This window comes from Artibeus jamaicensis, unplaced genomic scaffold (assembly GCF_021234435.1).
Source record: "Artibeus jamaicensis isolate MK-2021 breed Jamaican fruit bat unplaced genomic scaffold, CSHL_Jam_final scaffold_916, whole genome shotgun sequence".
Classification (NCBI taxonomy): domain Eukaryota; kingdom Metazoa; phylum Chordata; class Mammalia; order Chiroptera; family Phyllostomidae; genus Artibeus; species Artibeus jamaicensis.
Window position 1 is genome coordinate 22,094,933 of NW_026522059.1, and position 20,244 is coordinate 22,115,176.

At 35.1% G+C, this 20,244-nt stretch overlaps 1 protein-coding gene across 2 annotated transcripts in view; it reads left to right on the plus strand.

The window, feature by feature from the left end:
• ANGPT1 (angiopoietin 1) overlaps positions 1–20,244 on the plus strand; it is a 246,579-nt gene that overhangs the window by 178,463 nt on the left and 47,872 nt on the right. For both annotated transcript variants that reach the window (XM_053661203.1, XM_053661205.1), the window contains exons 5-6: positions 8,480–8,601; positions 17,047–17,148. In XM_053661203.1, coding sequence (XP_053517178.1) covers positions 8,480–8,601; positions 17,047–17,148 — 224 coding nt within the window. The remainder of the gene's footprint in view (positions 1–8,479; positions 8,602–17,046; positions 17,149–20,244) is intronic.

Below are 20,244 nucleotides of genomic sequence, written 5' to 3' on the forward strand. Positions count from 1 at the left end.
ATGGAAACTCATCATTGCTTTTCAACTACAGATACCATTATCATAACTAATTCTAAGCACCCTGGAATCTTCCTGCTCCTGATTCAGTGTTCACATTCCGAGGGGGTTCACCTGCAGTAACAAATCACATTTGTAGGGGACCCACCAAGAATAATCTACTTTTTCAATGTATTGATGATGAAGTTAAATAATTAAATGTAAAACTAATTAAATCAAATCTCTCTTCATTTTAGTGTGTCTTTTCATGAACTCATAATTATTTTTAGGTATGAATATTTTTTTATCACTAGGATGAGTTCCTTTAGAAGAGCGAATTTGAACCTTTAATTTTAAGTGGAGATTTGGCTCCAATAGGAGTCTTTGCCAGTTATTTCGGCCTCATGTACAATTACAAAAGCACAACTAAACCAAATGTTAACCATAATTAATCCAGCCCATGTTCCTAAAACTAGGACTTAGTTTGAGGCAGTCTCCTCACCAGTGTCTTGGAACTGCTGTGTCATTTGTCATCTGCAGGGCAGGGCATGATGGCCTAGAAGGAACAGGAATCAAGACATCTGTGTTCTAGTCCTACCACTGCTCTCAGGTGGCTCGACAGAAAAGTGCCACACACCTTGGGAATTTGCCTGGTGGCCTAGACAAATCTGCATGTTTTCTAACTTTTATTAGTCATTCCACATCTTCTCTTGCTTTCGTGTCACTCATAATGACTGGGGAAGCCCTAAGTTCAGAGTAGAATCCCATGTAGAACCCCAGCTGGTAGCTAAGAACTGCCGTTCAAGTATATTTCACCCCAAGAATAAGAAACAAAGTTCCATAACTATGGTGACAGTCAGACTTTATTTATTTAAAACTTCAAAGTGAGGTGTTTTGGTGTGTGTGTCAGTTTTCAAGAGCATTCGGCAGCTACTTTCTTCTTTTACATTACTGGCCAAGGACTTTCCTTCCATTTTCAATGGCCCTTGCTGAAATCAATTTGTCTCATAATATGGCACAAAAGATGTCCCTTAAGATTTCCCACAGGCAGAGGAAATCTTTTGTCCAAAACCCATCTGTTCCAGTCATGCCGGCAAACATTACATGAGAAATTTACACACATGAAACACCTGAAATATTTTTGTTAGTAAAATGGCCTTCTGGATACAGGCATTTGTCACCTAGCACTTGTAATTGACCATCAGGGTGCCCAAAAGAAAAACACAGAAATAAATTTTGTGAAAAATGAGTGATTGCTAGATTAAACAAATGTTGCGTGCAAATCCATTTTCAACTGTCAGGTTTTTTTTCAATCTAGTTGCTTTAAGTGTAATACACATTGACTGTCTGAGTCATTAGAGGAGCATGAGAAAATCTATTAGAATGTACTAATTGATCTAAAATAGAAATATAAAGAATTACTTGATCCTTTGTTATTCTATAATAAAATAGGTGCCATTAAATTAGCCAGCCACTTATGTGTGCCATAGGGTGCTTTGCATGTCCACATAAATTTGACAATTTATGTGCCTTACACATATATTTCAATATTATATATATATATATATATATATATATATATATATATATATATATATAAAATTATACATAGTGGGTAATATATTGTTCAAAGAATTATAATGTATCTCTTTAAATAGTAAAATTTTAAGAAAATTAAAAAAATATTGTGATGGTAAATTTTCTGCATTGTTTTTATCCTTTCTTCTCTTTTTCCTTGAAGAGATTGAATAAAATTAAAGGTTTAAACAAGTTTTGAAATACACTATTATCAGCGTGAATTGATAAGCATCATGATACCATGATGCCTTAGAAAAGGATGTAATTTGTCTCTTACTACCCAAACGGTTATTTCTTATTTTTGCTTAAGAAAATAAGCAAAAACATTTTAACTGTCTTTTCCTCATACAAACAAAAAAGCTTTTAACATCAATTGTTTGTTGTTTTCATGCCTGATTCTAGCAGATGACACACTCACAAATGCACACACATGCTTACTCTCACCTTCCCCAACTCCCCTCACCTCTAGCCCTTCTTCTTAATAGTCCAGAGGCTGGGAAATTGGCCTTGTGAAAAAAAATATCTTAAAATAATAGATTAGCAAAACTTTCAAGGTACGGACATTATGAAATACAGCATGGCTTCCTAAGGACCTTTTATGTTCCAATCCTGTTAGCTTTCGAAGTTCTGTTTTTACATTTCAGCTGAGAGTTCCCCTGTCTGAGGCAATTCTGCCACATGTGGCTCTCTTCCACTTCAACATTTTTCCTCTTGTCATTTCGGCCTCCGGTCACTCCTCCCTTGCTTCCTTCTTCCATATCTAGAGCCTGTACCCATTCAGAATCGAGGCCCGTCCTGGTTCACTCGAGACCGTGGGTGTGACGTTGTTAGCTGAGACAAGTATTACTGAGGACTCTGACAGATGGTGACTTACTGGAGTTTTATTTGGATTTGACTTCACTCCAGAAGTAAGAAGCACAAGTTAAGATTCTTGGATTCATAGTTAAAGAGTTTCACTACTTATAAGTTTTGTGAGGTTAAATAGCATCTCTGAGCCTCAGTTTCCTCACATATAAAACAACATATTGACAAACCTACCAACATTTTTGCGGACTAAATGAAATGCAGCATGCGAAACTTACCTAGCGCATGAAATCAGAGTTGAGCACGCACAGTGTTCAATGAACACTGGTTGATTTTATTATGCTCATGATTATTATAGCTCCACCAAGAAGATAATGGATAGTTAAGATTTTATAGGTTACCTATAAAATAACAACACATAAGGAATTTAAATGAGAGTAAAACAGTCCTTTTAAAAAATATTTAAAATTGTAATGCAGCAAGTAAATGATGTTCAGGTGTTCCCTTACATCAGCGTTGGGGGGACTGTGGGAAAAGGTATAGTAGATTTTTGAAGGAGAAGTTTTTTGTTACTTACCCAAAGACTTCAGTTTTAAAATATTTACAAATAGAATATATTGTTTGTTATACTGTGTCATAGAAATGCATATGTAGATATATATATATCTACATATGCATTTCACTTATTTGTGGAATCTAGTGAACAAAATAAGCTAACAAACAAAGTAGAAACAGACTCCAAGATGCAGAGAACAGACTGACAGCTGTCAAAGGGGAGGGGGTGGGAGGCTAGGTGAAAGGATTAAGCAAAAACAAAAACCCCAGCTTACAGATAGACAACAGTGTGGCAATTACCAAGGGAAAGGAAAGTGAGGGAGCTAAAGGGGGATAAATGGTGGCGGAAGGACACTGACTTGGGGTGGTGAACACACAATACAGTGTACGGATGATGTATTATAGAATTGCACACTTAATGAAATCATCGGTAAGTCTCTCTTATTCTCATACCTATCCACAAAATATTGAAATAGTAAATATTGCCTACAAGCCTTCTTTTAATCTTACCACACACTTTAAATGCAAGGTTTACCTTCTTCTACTTCTAAAAGTCCTTTCAAATAAATTGGAATCCTAGGTAGTATCTTCAAATGAGCTTCCCATGAAATATCCACACACTTGTCTCAAGTGTACAGACTCTGATCAATCACCAGCTCATTCTCACCTTGTGAGGCATGCCATTTTACTACCCATGTGCTCAGTTAACTTCAGTGACCTGTCATGTTGAAAATCACAGATGGAGGGGAAATTCCTAGTCCTATGATCTCCTTGATGACAATGGCCTAAAAGTACCACAGGAATGACCCTTAAACCAGTAACTCAATCCATGTTCATTCTGATGTTTCCTAAATACTGGAGAGATATGGACTAGCCACATCTAAGATTTAAAAAGGATGTTTAAAGAATTGGGTTCTTCATAACATCTTATTAGGATATGAGTAGGATTCAAGGGCTTTGGCTTTTTTACATTGTCTCTGGTAGGAGGCTAATTGCCATCTGTGTTTTCTACTAGGTCTGCTGAGACTCATAATGACCAATTCTACATTCCAGGAAGTTTTCTCTTGAGGGTTCATCTGAATTGAAGTGACCCTCTTCCTCAACTTTCATGGTTCTTCCCTGAAGTCAGCCTGGTGGCAGATATGCCATCTGGATTGAAACTATTTGGGAAAATAAAAGGAAGAGCCTGATAAAATCAATAGCTGCTGGAGCCAGGGTCTCAGGTTGCTTATTGACTGCATGTCAGCAGGTGAAAGACAGACAAGCACCTGCTTGTGTCCCTATTCTTTCCATTTGGATCATGATTGTTTTGTCATGCAGATAAGACCGAATGAAAAGAATGATTTTGTTTGCTGATTGAGGTATAGGGAAAGTATTTGAACTGGCATACCTGGCTCTTAAAATATAGTTCAAATAAGCTATTTTTACATTTTTTTAAATTCATTCAGGTGTTATGTCTTCTGAACTGTTCTTTACTGCCTGACTCTGAAATCAAAGTTAGGAACAAAGAAAATGGCAGCTAGGAAGGGACTGATAGTAATGATGCAATCTAGACTCCCACTGAGAGAAGAGACATACTCATTCAGAATTAAAGAATGGGAGAGGAAGACATAAGAGTATGAGACAAGGAGAGGCCAGTTCTAATCCTACATGTAACCAGTCAATTGGAGAAATGTAATTGCTTTTTAATTCATGCTTTTAAGCCAGTTCATTATTACAAAAAGTGGAAACCACTCTGACAGATAGATAAACACGTCTATCAGGTGTCCAGATCACTCTCCCCAGGTCTGTCTGGTCCGTGCTTCTTTTATCCCCTCCCACCAGGTTTCCCAAGTCTGCCTTTTGTCATTAACCATACATTCTTCCACACATTATCTTTATTGACCTAAAAATAAAAGGCCAATGTAAGAAGCAATGAGCATTTATTTGAAATCAAAAAAGAACAGCTATTTGGAAAGTGCTGATTGAGGCATGAACCTAGCGGGGTTCTGATTAGGAGTCAAAGGCAGAGAGTATCTGTGAGAAAGGGAAAGGGGGCAAGTACACTAGATGGAAGGCGTTTCTGTTGGGGCACATAAGCTAACACAGTGACTCTAGTTCTAAACAATGCTTTTAATTTTCAGTCTGGGGGCCATCCATCCAGCAGTCATAATACCTGATTTCTTGTTACCTTTACAAGCAGTTGTTTGGGACTAATTCAAAGGTTATTTGGCCCTGTTTTGACACTCCAAAAGTTTGAGAAGTATGACAGGCAGTTCCTCTGGGTTGGCAGCTCTGGCTCCATTTAAAATGGCTCCATTCATGTTATTTTTTTTTACATCTTCCATCTTAGTGAATCTCAATATTTCCTTAAAAAAAGCTATCCTTAGTTTTAATGCATGTAATCCTCAGTGAATTCATCTTTGTTCTTATCATTATATATATTTAAATGTTTATTATGTGTGCAGTGTTATAATATGTAGTCATAACACTGAATTTCAAAATTCTCTAGTACTTAACAAAGAGAAGAATTAGTCTTGCAAATTTAAATTATGAGATTAAAACCTCAACAATTAACCTATTGGTATATACATTATATATCATTTCATCTGAAATAATTCTTAAATCTTAACTATTCAGACAAAGCTTATAATATAAAAAGATTAGATTACCTGGGTTTTGTTTTTTTGAGACTTAAACCATGATGGTATGGCCTGATGCAGTCAATGAATAAAATAAGCCAATTAGCCAACTTTGACAAGGAAAGGCCAGTTCTAACCCTACATGTAACCAGTCCATTGTACAATTATAATTGTCCTGCATTTAGTCAACTACAGTATTTGCACTTGAGAATAGATGGCAACAGCATCCAGCATTCCACAGACTGCACTCACTGGCTTTCTATAGTGTTCTTCCATAAAAGAAAATTATAATAATATGTTATTAATAATATTATTATATTGCCATAGCAACGACAATAATAATTATCATTTCTTGAGTACTTACTGTAATTCAATCACTCAGCTCTGTTACATAGTTCGCACACTTGCCTTAGAGATATATGCAATTGCCCCACTTAATAGATTAAACAAAAGAAAAATGCAAGTTAATCCACCCTTATAGAAGGAGCCTTCTTCAATCCTCAGTATATTGCACAAATATCAAAAGTAAGCGGTGAATGAAGGTTTTAAATTTATTTTAAATGCTTTAATACTCTAAAATGTAGCCTGGATCAAACTTTCAAGCATAATGTTTACTAATTAATAACTAAATAAAGAGCAAGCAATCTAATTTGTCTTAGAAAGAAAGACTATTTCTTCTGGGAAAAATACAACTGGTTCAATTTTTTTAAATACCAAACTGTATTTCAAAAAAATGAAATATCCATATTAGATATGTTGCCATAACAACAAATCTGTAGTGCAACCATAGTACTAGTTGTACCATTTATAAGTAGAATCCTCAAACCATTTCTCCAATTATAAGACTTATATTCATGATTTGGACATCATCATTATACAAGTAGTTTGCAGAAAAATGAGATAATAGCTTTTATTTTTCTCTGTTATTTCAAATGTGTGTGTGAGATAGCTTCCCTCTTCCCACACAACGGCCTCTTTACCCACATCTTCCTGAAGAGGAAAAGAGAAGGCGAGAGGAGGTGGCCGAGAAGTGGGAAGGGAATGTACTCTCCTAGTATAACTAAGGGAGGGAAGGAAGTGGTGTACGCAAGAAGCATTTTCTCCTTAGATAAATGACTTTATCTTTCACCCCCAAAATGAAAATGGATTTGCCATTGAATTTCTGTTGACCACGTCTTCCTGTGTTGTTCATCCTCTTAAGAGATCACAAATTTTAGTTGGTATTTCTTCATAACCCTTTTGCTTAGGTCACTTTCTACTTTTCGACAGAAGAGCAAGCATTTGCAACTTTAAACTTTTTATTTTAGAAAATAACAATCCATTAACTTAAAATAAGCAAGCACAAATGACCTGCATTGATGTTTTTTAAAATAATACCTTTATATAACTTGTTGACATGCCCCACGACATTTCAAATGGCTTTTGAATAAGCATTTATCTATTCATTTTAAAATTACTATTTGTATACATTCTGTGCAATAGTTCTTCACAATTATAACCTCTAAATCCTCTACTTATTTTTTCTGTGTTGATATTGCAATCATAATGATGGTATTTAACTATAATTATTAATATAAGTAGGCAAACCATTAGTGCAGACATGAGCTATAAAAAAATATTAAATAACTTTAAATTTTCATTATGAACACTCTTCTGACATAGCGTTTCATTTTCTTGAAACATAATTAAGTATTTTTGAAAATTTGAAATATTTATATTGAGATAGTCTTTTTACCAAGACTGGACTGTTTTTCTTCATTACCTATAAATTAGTAACATTATGCATCTTAAGTTTAAATCTGGCTAGTGTTTTAAATTGGTAGAGAATTTATAATCAATTTAACAGCATTGATTTATATTTTTCATATTTTTTATGAAAGACTATTGTAACTCAAAGTGATTGGAAATAGGTATTTAGTAAATAACAAGACTTTAAGGGCAAATGATAAAATGTTAATATTCTAGAAAAGTTTAATAAAACCAATTACTAAAATAATATATATTTATTAGGAAATGCTACATCATAAATATTTCATAAATATACCTCCCATATCTTTAGCTGAAGACTACTAAATGAGACATTTTGTATTTTGATCTCACTAATAAGAACTTAATGGATGAAGCTTAGCAAATAAAATAAACTTTTCAGTAGAAACTATCTCTAATTAAATTTATTTTCTACTTGACTTTGAGCTTTTTCTGAGATCTTCTCCTATATAACTAATTTTGAACCTTATTTACTTTTATTTTTATATTTGTGTATCATCTACTTAACAGTTTAATAACAGGGCATTAAATAAAAACAAGGTTCAGTTTCTTTGTCTTTCTAGAAAGTTAAATTGGGTCAGCAATTATGTTCTGGTTTCTAAATCTAATTATTTTGAGGGTTTTTTTTTTTAATTAAAAATTTCTAGGACCTCTTCAATCTAAAGCCATGGGAAAACAGTGCTACCTACCTTTAGTGTTTGAAATCTCCATACTGTATTTTTATGTTTGAATTTCTTATCTTAGTTTCTTCATCTTACAAAAATACTTTAGCATTTTTTAAAATCTTTCCTATGAAATGTAAGTAAGGGCTTTTTACAAATTTTGTAGGAATATCCACATAATTGTTACTGATTGGAGGTATTACATAATCATGCCAATTGAGTTGATATTCTGGAAAACCTTTAGAGAAAAACAAAATATAAGAAATTAAGCAAAACATAAAAAGTATTCAGTTGAAAATTGCTCCGCAGATTTTTTTTCTTCAGCTTTGTAATTTTGTGAGTCACCTCAAAATCTAGTGTTGTCTTTATGGCAGATCTTTCAGTAAATGCAATATTGGTGTTTGTTTGGAGGAAATGAAGACTGGCCTAGTTGTACTTGAAGTCCATTTGGGTACTAACAGTACTGATATTTTTATTCATATATTGCAATCTTTTTTTTTGTTTTGTTTTTTGCAGTTTTACTAAAGGGAGGAAGAAAAGAAGAACCATTTAGAGACTGTGCAGATGTATATCAAGCTGGCTTTAATAAAAGTGGAATCTACACTATTTATATTAATAATATGCCAGAACCCAAAAAGGTAAAACCAGAAGTGTTTGTTTATGAGAAGTAAAGCAGATCCTTATTGAATTGCTGAATAATCAGATTGATTTGTGAGCTTGTTAAACTGAAAATATATATGCCTGAGCTCTTCTCTCTAAAAAGATACTCTGTTTCCCAGGTCATAAAAGATGAAAACCTATTGTATGGATCCCCCTAACTCCCACACCTACCATCCCTCTTTCACACAAAGCTTTTTACTTATTCTTTCTCATTCCTGGGATGTCCCGTTGCTTATAAGTGCTTGCCTTGTTCAGATTACAAGTCAAAGTCATATGTGCTTCACGTGCATGGGGAAGAGTCCCAAGGACCCAGATGGCACGTATCACCTACAGTCCAGACGCTGTGCAGAGGCAGCTAGGGACATATTTCCAGAATCACTGCTTCTATTAGGGTGAGAGAAAGACATTCTATGTTTAACTCATAATCTTGAAAGTATTTGCTTTTCAAATGTACCTAACAGAGCGTGTTGGAGGATAGGATTCACCAGTATTTTGAACAGGATCCAAAATAAACTTCGAAGTAAGAGAACACTATCTTCCTGCTGTCACATTGTTTTATATACTCTTTCCCCCTATTTATTCATTAAATCACCAGCCCATTCCTTCATTTAATACATCTTAAGAATATGTCATTCATTTGTCAGTCCCTGACTAGGGACAGAGTAGAGAACAAACAGTTCCTAGTGTGTGCTGAAAACAGGCAATTACACAGATAATTACGCTGTAGACGTGTAGTGATAGAGACACTGGGTTCGAAGCAGAGTTTTTGGAGATCCTTGAGGAGAGCCTTGCTCTTTAACATGAAGCACTAGCTAAATGCTCAAGGGCCCAGGAAAACTGTCTGCCCTTGCCATGCTTCATAAAGAGAGGAACAACCTCTGTCTTTGCCCCTAACCTACCCACCACATCCCTGTTTCCTCTGGGTGCTGTGCAGATGCTCCTGAAAGGCCTTCCCTGGGCCCTTAAACAAATTTGCACGATTTTCTTGTACCAGGATTCTACAAGGTCAAGGATTATAATGTTTTATTTTTTGTTTTCCCTTTTTAAATGAGGTACAATTGGTTTATACTGTTGTGTTATAACATTATAACATAGTAATTAGATAACTGTATATAGTACAAAGTTATCACCTCAGTGTCTACTTACTCATTGTCAACCACGTCATCATGTGGTTGACCCGTCCATTCATTTCGCCCATCCTGCAACTAACTCCCTTTCCCTCTTATAACCAATCTGTTCTCTGTATCTATGAGTTTTGTTCCTCCATTTGTTTTTTTAGATTCCACCAATAAGTGAAATCATAAGATGTTCTTCTCTGTGTGACATTTCACTTAGCATAATACTCTCAAGATCCATCCATGTTGTTGCAAAAGGCAAGATCGCCTTCTTTTTATGATCAAGCAGTATTCCATTGTGTGTACCTTGTTACCTTTGATTTCTTGGGACCCAGCGTAGTTTCTGACACATCATAGGTCCTCAGTGAATATGTGCTGAAATGAATGAATGAATGACTAAATGGCCCACTGGTGACAATATCAACACTTCTATGTAGTGCATTGTGAGTAAGCCTAACTTATTTACTCTTCCTGTTTGTATGGTTCCTTTGACTGGAGAAGGAAATGGATCTTGGAGACCAGTCTGTGAGATGTCACACCATTGTCAAGAGGAAGAGCCTCCACCAGCATCCCTCTCTCCTGATTTCAATAAGGCTCTCAGTGGCTTAAGTTCGCTCGAGGATTTTTTTTTCATTTGCTAGGACAAATTTTACCCTAAAAAGAGGCCTTGCACGTAATTCTAGAATAGGAGGGTGGGAGGGAGAAAGCACCAGGGTGAGGAGATGGATCATATTTAAGCTTCAATTCATACACATACACAGGCATGTAAACACTGCACCTACTCCTGCACCACACATAGAGCATATATATAAGGTGGTCAGAAACTGTCGGGGGATAGTAGTGGAGCCTGCATACTCTCTGTAATTTACCAATATTACGTGAAAAGAACCCCTAAATTATTGTCAGCTCCCCTATAAAATAATTTGATTATATAAGTAAAGTCAACTAAAAATATTAAGTGACCCTCCTTTTAGACTTTTAGTAACTCTATAATACATATGAATACAAAAATAAAATAATTTTTAAGGTTTTTAGATTAACATTCACACTTTTATCATTTTTTTACTCTATCACTAGTACTATCATGTGGCCTTGGTATAAACATTATTTAAATATGATTTTGATTATTCCATTCATTTTAATTCATGTATAACCACAACTCAATTCTGGTCCAAAATGCTTTGGGATACAAAAGATGCATAGGCTATTTGCAGAACCATGCTCCTTTTAGGGTAGAAGAAAAAGAGCCCATCTTAACTCATTATCCTGAATAGTTCATAAACTTGAATAACAACTCATAAGCTTGAGTGAATAATTATATAAAGGAGTAGATTGGAGGATTCGATTCACTGGTTCAGTAGCTGACACTTATGTTGGTTCCACCAGGACAGCATGATTTCAACTTGCATCTCTGATGAATTTCGCATACTATGGAGCTCAGGTTTCCTGAATAAATTAAATCTGAAATATTAAATCCACAGATGTCAAATATCTGCTGGATTAAACTTCTGATAATTGGGCCTAGGAAAACACAGTAGCCTGAACAGATTAGCAGTGAAATTAGTATAGGCCTGTACCAGGCAAATTTCATTATTGTAGAAATGGCTGCATGGCCTGTTCTCATCATCTGGTCAGGGATGTATTGGATTTAGTTTTACTAGAAATAATAGCATAATATGGTGAGAAAGGGAGATAACTGAGAAGAAAGGAGAAAGACTTTGGATTTCTTCTTGACTTAAGCGTGTATTCTCTTTTATTTTATTTGTTCCCCTGTATGATCATGAATCCTCTTTCAAGTAGTAATACTGTTCCCTTGTGCAGATAAATACTTTAGATTGATATATCTGTATATTTTTGTAGGTAGCAAATTTTGTTTTAAATCCATTATTATAGCCCAGGCTGGGTATCTTAGTTGTTTAAAGCGTCATCCTGATATACCAAGGTTGCGAATCCAATCCCTGGTCAGGGGCTCATACAAGAATCAATAAGTGAATGCATAAATAAGTGGAACAACAAATCAATCTCACTCTCTCTCTCTCCCGCCTCTCCCTCCCTCTTCCTCTTCCTCCCTTTCTCTTTCAGCAAATTCAATAAATAAAAAACTTTAAAAATTCATTATTATATTCACATAGCTTGGAATTAGAATAAATATTGTATGAATTTTCCCAATGTAATTTAGGAGTCATTTAATATTACAATAGTTAAAAATGTATTAATCATTTACAGTTTTCCAGGTCCTATTCTAAGTTTTATTTATATCAGTTATTCAATAACTCTCTTAAATAGGCACTCCCATTATCTCCATTTTAGAAAAATAATGTCCACATTACATAGTTAGTGAATATTGAGTACAGACTTTGTAACACAGAAATCAACTCCAGACTGCAGCATCTTAACAGGGGCGAAGTATGATAACTACTTACATTAATGATAACTGAAGTTGCACTGTCCATAATTTTTTTAATATAAACTTCTGTGAGTGACTCAGGAAAGAGTTTATTATCAGAAAATTATGTGAAGTTAATTTATTCTCTTATAATTTATTCTCTTACCTTGTAAGCCATTTCATTCTTCTACTTTGATATAAATCCTTGGTATTCTCTCAAACCTACAAAAAGTGCTTAGAATATTTATCTTCAGGACTTTCACTTTTCCAAGTGTTTAGGTTATGCTTTGTAAGTATAAAGTTTGGGGATACTTTTGTATATACTCAGCAAAAGCTTTGTTCATTATAATGTTTGCAGAAGCATGAGCAAGGATAGGAAACTCAAGGTAAGTCTATATAAAAGCAAAAGTAAACTAAAAGTTCAAGTATATATGATATAGATAGGCCAATCAGTAAAATTGGGCTATTTAGGCAATTGAGGAAAGCTATTAACAGGAATTGTTCACCTTTTAGGCAGAGTGAGAATTGCAAGTATACAGAATTGTTAAGCAATTGCTGTTTTGACGGCCACCATTCCCTGCCAAGAGAGAATGAATGTCTGCAAAAGTTAGAAAAGTGTTGTATTTTTTAATGTAATGTGGGAACCCAAGGCAGTTTTCTAGGACTATTTAATTTTTCAAATAGATAGAAAATTAGAATTAGATTATTTATATATTTCTTTTTTACTTTTATATTATTATTAAAAGCTTATAGTTATTTTCTTCTTTGAATTTCCTTCAATGCGTAGTAGTAGAAAATAAGGTTTTTTGTAATTTCACAAGTTTCTAATGCCCTATGGTTAGCTCAGTTTCATCCAATAAAAAAAAAGCCCATTAAATCATAGCTCTGCTTATTGTAAAATATTAAAAATGTGTTTATGAATTCATAATTTCCTAACTCTTAGAAAAGTGCTACGACAAATGTTTTGAGTCTTTTTTTATTTAAGGTTATGGAAAAATAATTAACATCCACAGGCCTAATCATTCCAACTTGTATGGAGCATAAAAACATAAGAACTATTTGAATCAAATTTCCCTTTTTTGTTTGGGTTTAAATCTCTGTATTATGTTAAAAGGTATTTAATGCTTGAAAGCTCTGACCTTGCCTGGGATAAGAGCCAGTTCAATCTTTTCTTGGATAGAGTTAAGCCCAAGTCACATGATCAATAAATGCAACCAGTATAGTAAGTGTATCAGGGCCCTTGTCTGCAGGAAGAGAGCACGGACCACATGATACTGGCAAATGAACTTTTCAAGTCCTTTCATGTCTCAAATCTTTTGAAACCAGCCACCTTGTTCTTGAACTTCTTTCATCTGTTAAGCATAGGCATTTTATTAATATTTTTCTCCTGACTAGAAAGAAGAGTCTTTTTTTCCTAGAAAACTTCTTAAAATTATGTAATAATAAAAAGTGGCATGTGCAAAGATTAGTAATGCCAGTATTATGAACAAGAATTTGGTAAACATAATCGTAAGGACAATTTATTGAATTTGTACACAGTTTGGCTTTGTACATTCCATATTATTTACAATAAGATAAAAAATAAATTATATGCAGTTATATGTAATAGTAATCCATGTACTATGCTATAATATAATATGAGACACATACAGAGTATATAAAGCATAACATAAGTATATATTATCTCATATGCTACAGACATCTAAGAGATATAAGTAATGACAAAACTTAATTTGTGCCAAACACTATTCTAAAAACTATATATGCAGTGGCATATTTAACCCTTACAAAAGATCTAAGAGATAGAGAAAGCAGAGGTGGGATTTGAACACAGGTAATCTAGCAGCCAAGTCCAAGCCCTAAGCCAAAGTGCCATTCAGCTTTATAATATTATGCCCATATTCCACAAACAGCAGCTGTTATTTCTGTTATTATTGAGACCTAATAAGAAATGTGGAGTGTATGCCCAACAAGTTAACTTCTCTGCACATCAGCTTCCATCACAGTGATCTTCCTGGGTGACTTCTACCTCCCATGTAGCTCTCGCTGACTTTCTCTGGCTTTTTATTAGGAGGGGCTCTCAAAGTACCTTAACATTTTTAAGTCACTGAATGCCTTTCTTTAAAGGAAAGTTGTCTTTTTCTAAACTTTATGAGTGATTTTAAAACTTTGCATAGAACTTTAATAATATAGATAATAGTAATAAAAACTGAAAATAATAGTTTTCTCTACACACTTGATATTTATAAACGTGGTTCTTTCTTTCCCTGAGTATATAAGTAGAATGTATAGGTTTGCAAATGCAGTTTGGCAAGATATCAGGCAATCAATGTCCATTAGAATATAAGAATTTGGAAAAAAATACTTGATTAACCAAGTCAAGGCAGGGTAAAATTTAATTAAGCAATGATGACATCAGTTTCCCCTAGCAAAATGTTTTCTCAACATTTTCACTTGCTCTTAAGTTTCAACGGTCAAGTTCCTCCTTGGCCACTGGTCTTGAATCACCACCTGCGCCCTTTCTAACCTGTGCCATCTGGATTTGATTGTCACAGGAATCCTGTACTCTCTCTTCTCAAGGTCACTAACATCTCCTTCATTTTAAATTTGTACATTTTCTTAATCTTTATTTGTCTTGACTTCTCTGGAATATTTGATTAAGTTGATCACTTCCCCAACTAAAAATCCATCCCCTTCTTTTATTCCATTACATTAATCAAGTTTTTCTTTTTTATCTTTCCTTCTTACATCTCTACTTATCCAATAAATATTCATTTAGTACTCACTATAGGATAGGCACTGCCTTCTTAAAGGTTATTGATGTATTTATCTCCATCAGTCTCCCATTCTGGGATCTTCTGTCACCCCCCCACACACACACACACATCTCTTTCCACTTCTGTCTTTTTGTCTTTAGAGACTACACTTCCAAACTATCAACTGGTATTTTTAAGCTTATTTTTCTCAACACCATTTTGAATTAGGTAGGCCTGAAGTTCAAATCTTGGATCAAGTGCTTGTTAAGAATAACCATTGGTAAGTTACTGAAGTACTCTAGCCTCATCTGTAAAATGGGGATAACAATCACACCCACATCATAGGGTTGCGAGATGAGTTAGAAAATGCATGTGAAGAGTTTAAATGATCTGGCACCTAACAAGCATGCTATCGTTAATGGCTCTTCCTCTCTTATTCCTGTGTTCTCTTCTCCATATTCTATCCTTGGTCTGCCTCCAGCAGATCATCTCCAACTGGTCAGTAAACTCCCCCTTTTGGATAACTGTGCTTACTTCACACTCTACACATTCAAAACCATGGCCATTTTCTTTTCTCGTATGTTAGTGCTCATCCTTAAGTTTCTCGTTTGGATCATTGTCTTCATCATTCTTCAGGTCATAGGCATTGGAACCTCTGGACCCCTGCATTTCCTTACTCCCAAGGAGTAGTCACTGTTGAAACTTTTAGGCATTTTTTTAGGACATGATCCATATTTTATTTATCATTTATATCTCCCATTGTAACACAGAAAAATAATTTAGTGAATGAATTAGACTTAAGGAAGACAAAAGACTGGCCAGAGCTTATGTGGACAACAATGAGCAGGAACAGAAGGGTTAAGGGATTAACTGAGGGAGGGAACCAGGGAGGGCCATTTCACATTTATAGTCTTGGAGGTGAGTCAATTCCTAGGGATTATGAAGACACACTGAGGGGTAACCCTTGTCCAATTAGAAGGACATCCAGCCCTCTGGAGAGCAGTTTACCTATTTATACTCTCAAATAGGCATATATTTTTTAGTTCCTTTCACACTGAAGAAGTACATAAATAACTTGTCCTTTGAATGACAGTTCTCGCCATTGTTTCCCTACCCTTTAGCTATTTGTGCCCCAAATGTAATGCCTCAAAAAAAAACACTTGACATTTTTTCCTTGAACCAGAGCTCAGCTCTGTGCCCACACAGCCTGCCTGCTGCCGCTGTGTCGCGTCTCCACCTTCAGCCAGCCTCCAAAGTGCTTTTGTAGTGAATTGCCAGGGGAGTGGTATTCCCCACAGTTGGGCCCTTGAATAATCAAACTGCCACATTCATGCTGCATCAATTATAGTGATTGCTCTCCAAAGATAATCCCATTACAGATATGTTTCTCTCCTTGGGAGGACGCTGGGGGGAATGAATCAATTTCTAAATAAATACTATTGTATTTAGAGTAATTGAAATAAGCATAAGTCTTTGAAAGATTTGGATAACTTTTCCACATGGGAAAGAAATGCTTGTTGCGGTCAGAAGGAATACAGCATGTCATGTTCCCTTCTTACTGTTCATGATGAAAATTCATGCGAGTAATGTGTTCTCCATATGCCAAGGACAAACTTTTGCCTCTAATGTAACATTGAAGCATTCAGGAATAATTATTGTAGTTATGTAAGTGCATAGAAGTTAATATGCAGTGAAATATGTAATAGCTGAATATAAATGACTTTTTATAAAATTGTTTTTCTAAAACATTGCTTATTACTATATTGCCATTTCAATGAACTAGAGATTTAAAAATCTCAAGTTGTATGATTTGATGATAAAATGGTCTATACTTTTGGAAACGTTAGTACCATTTTTAAAAATTCAGCAAACACTAGTACCTATTACCATTTAAAAAAGATCTTAAAAAATTTTATAATCTGAGACAGTGACAATGGATTTAAATGTTTGTAAGTAGTTCATTTTTATGGAAATTAATCAGAAACAACTAAATATAAGAAGAATAACCAATTGTATGTCTAAAGTAACATTTTTCAACATAGTAAATTTTGTTCTTTCTCTATAGGCTTATCCTTTCTATTTCTATTTTTAAAACATATCTGATACATGTCTCTTTAAAACAGACATATTGTTTTTACTTGACTTTATTTTTCCCTTTTCTGTCAGGTATTTTGCAACATGGATCTTAATGGGGGAGGTTGGACCGTTATACAACATCGTGAAGATGGAAGTGTGGATTTCCAAAGAGGTTGGAAAGAATATAAAATGGTAAGATAGAAGAATTTAAGTAGTTTTTGATGTTTTTATCATGAGGTTATCTTCACCACACTATGTGATAAACCCTTGTATTTTTAGGTGTTTTTTCAGTTATTTTAAGAATAAGATGATAAATTAGTGACATTATTTTCATTAAACACAAGATACTCATAAATCATGTTCAGTAAATTATTTCCATGTGTGCATTAGAAAGAAAAATGTGTTACTGAAATACTTTGGTGAACTGTTATACATTGCCTGGATTTGTTCCTGGTTGAATGAGGGTGGGGGAAGCTAGAACTCAGACCCAGGCTGGGCACATGAGTCAAGACAAGGCAGGTGCACAGAGCTGTGTGTTGTAGAGCAAGAAGCTACTACTGATGGAATCCCTCGCATGGCAGGCAAGTTGTTGCTGGTTGCTGACTGAGAGTTCCTCCACGTGGCTGGGCTGGACTTCTCTCAGTATGGTGAACCAGGGTCATCAAACATCTTATGTGGCAGTGGGCATCCCTCAAGCACAAAAAATAGAATTGTCTAGGCCTTTTTAAGGTTTATTAGATACAGAAATAGCTTGGTTTCCTTTCCACTGTATTTTTTTTCTTGGTTAAAGTTGATGACAGAGCCAGTCCATCCTCAAGGTAATAGGAAAACACAAGGGTATGGACTGTGAAGCATGGTTCATCGGGGTCTCCAAAACCATCACAGACATCGTTACCAACATCACCAAGTTCTCAGCTAACCTTTTCAATGCTTCACGTGTGCCAGCCCTATCCATAAATCTTACCCAGTTTTTAAATATCAAACTACAGCAATTGTGGCTAGCATTGTCTCCATTTTAAGAGGAAAATGAATGAGTTGGAGATAAACTTTTATAAGAATATAGATGGTTAAAATAATTCATAATTCAATAATCAAATACCCAATGCCTACAATATTAAGTTTTGAAATTTACCGACAGAATGTCAAGGCAGACACAGGAATGGAAGAGAATTTTCATGTACGAAGTAATTCTCTCTCTCTTTTTTTCACACCTAAATCTTTTGGATAATTCTCTTGATCTTTTTCAACGGATTTCTCTCTCATAAAGAAGGTTAAAAAAAAGTTGAGGATAAGTGCTATACCAGCTTAAGTGCTGTCTCACAAACCAGGTGTAAAAACTGGTCATTGGACACTACAGTTCATCCATTAGTAGGTTCGTTGTTGGCTGAATAACAGTAAATAAGGGGTTTTAGTAGATGAAGGGAGGTCCCAAGTGCTGTCTCTGTGACTACAATGTTTTTATCAGATACTCAGTTGAACACTGAATGTAAATTAATAAAGTCTGGAGTTTCACAAAGTTGGGATCTTGATGCCTTTAATAAACAATAAACTCAAGCTAGAAAGGTAGGAATCCAAAAAAAAATTCTACAGAGATAAATGTAGTCTTTTACCAGACCAAAAATATGCAAAATTAACTGTAAGAATAGGGGACATAGGTAGCCAGCTTAAGAACCTAGTATTTGAAACATGGAGAGGTTTACGTGAACATAAACTCATTTTATGTTGCTGGCTACAAACAAAAACACAGACTTATGTACACAATCGACATTAGCAATAGTTGTAAAAATGCGGAACATCCTGTGCCTGCCATGGTCTGTTTACATCAAGAATGTGCTTTCAGTTCTGGAGGTTTTCCAGTGAGGGAACTCACCCCAGAGGGTACGAGCAGGATGGGAGGAATTGAGAAACCATACCTGGAGCAGGTGAATAATTGGTGTCTAACCTGGAGAAAATAAATCCAGTATAAACCTAATTGTTGTTTTAATTGACTGGATAGAGGTGTGGTCCTGGAGCCTGCTACTCAAAGTTGTGGCCCAGGGACTAACAGCCCAGCATTGTCTGGGAGTTATTAGAAACACAGAATCTGAAGCCCCACCCCATTTTAATGTTCTAAAGAAGGAATCTCCATAATAAATGGGGGAATATTCCAGAGAGGCAAAATTTGACTAAGGGTGAATGAAACTCTCTAATGTCTCCTTCCGACATGAATGGACTGGCTGTTAAGTGGTAAGGAGCGCTCTTCCATGGAAACACCCCAGGAGAAGGTAAATCACCATGTTCCAGGATTGTTACAGAGAATTGGAATGTCGGCTTGATTTTATGGACATATGGTGAGGAGCAACATAAGTTCTAAAAGAGGACCTCACATTACATTATCGCTTTGTCTTCACTCCGTCACTTACAAAGAAGGTGTTATCTGGCAAATCATTTAACACATACCTAACTTGCTCACTCATTGAAAGGGGACAGTAATAATAATGCCTCACCTGCCTTGCAGGGATGGTGTGAGGATTAGTTAGAAGTAAAGCACTTGGCACCCTGACTGCTCAATAAACAGTAGTTGTTATTATTACTCAAAGTCTGCAAAATTTTTACTGAACTCTGCCAAAAATATTATTTTGCAAACCACCTTAGCTCATGATTACTTTCATGACTAAAATGGGATGTGAAGAAGTCATCTGAGATTCAGACTATAGATACATGTTCAGGCAAACCTATAAATACCTTATTATGAACATTGGTAATAATAGAAAAAATGGATATAAAGTTGCCACCATGGTGACTTTCCGAACTAATGAATTAGTAGCTGTAAGCATCTGCTGCTGCCTCAACAAACTAGTCACGTTAAGTAAGAGCAATTGACATATGAAGTATGGTATTGAGTAATATCTCGTATTTCTCAAATATATATACATGCATTTTAATTTATGTATTTTCATTATTGGAATGAGAATGAATTATCTTGTAATCATAGCTTTTATGAAGTTTCCCCTCTCCCTCTTTAAAATAGAAAGACCATCATGTTTTCTTCAAACTGGAACAATTTATCAGCTGCGTGTCAATTCTGCACGGGCAGTAAATGAGATAAGGCTCCAAAATCCTGAAACATTTTGGCAAAAATGAGTCTGACGACTTATTTGTTTTAATTAAAAGAATTCATCATATGTTATAACTTGGTTAACTTTCACCAAAACACATGGTAGAAGGTGTTGCAGTCGTTTCCTCCAGAGGTTTTCTTTCACCTAAAGACAAAATAACAGGACTCCACAAGGGACAGATGTAGACTCC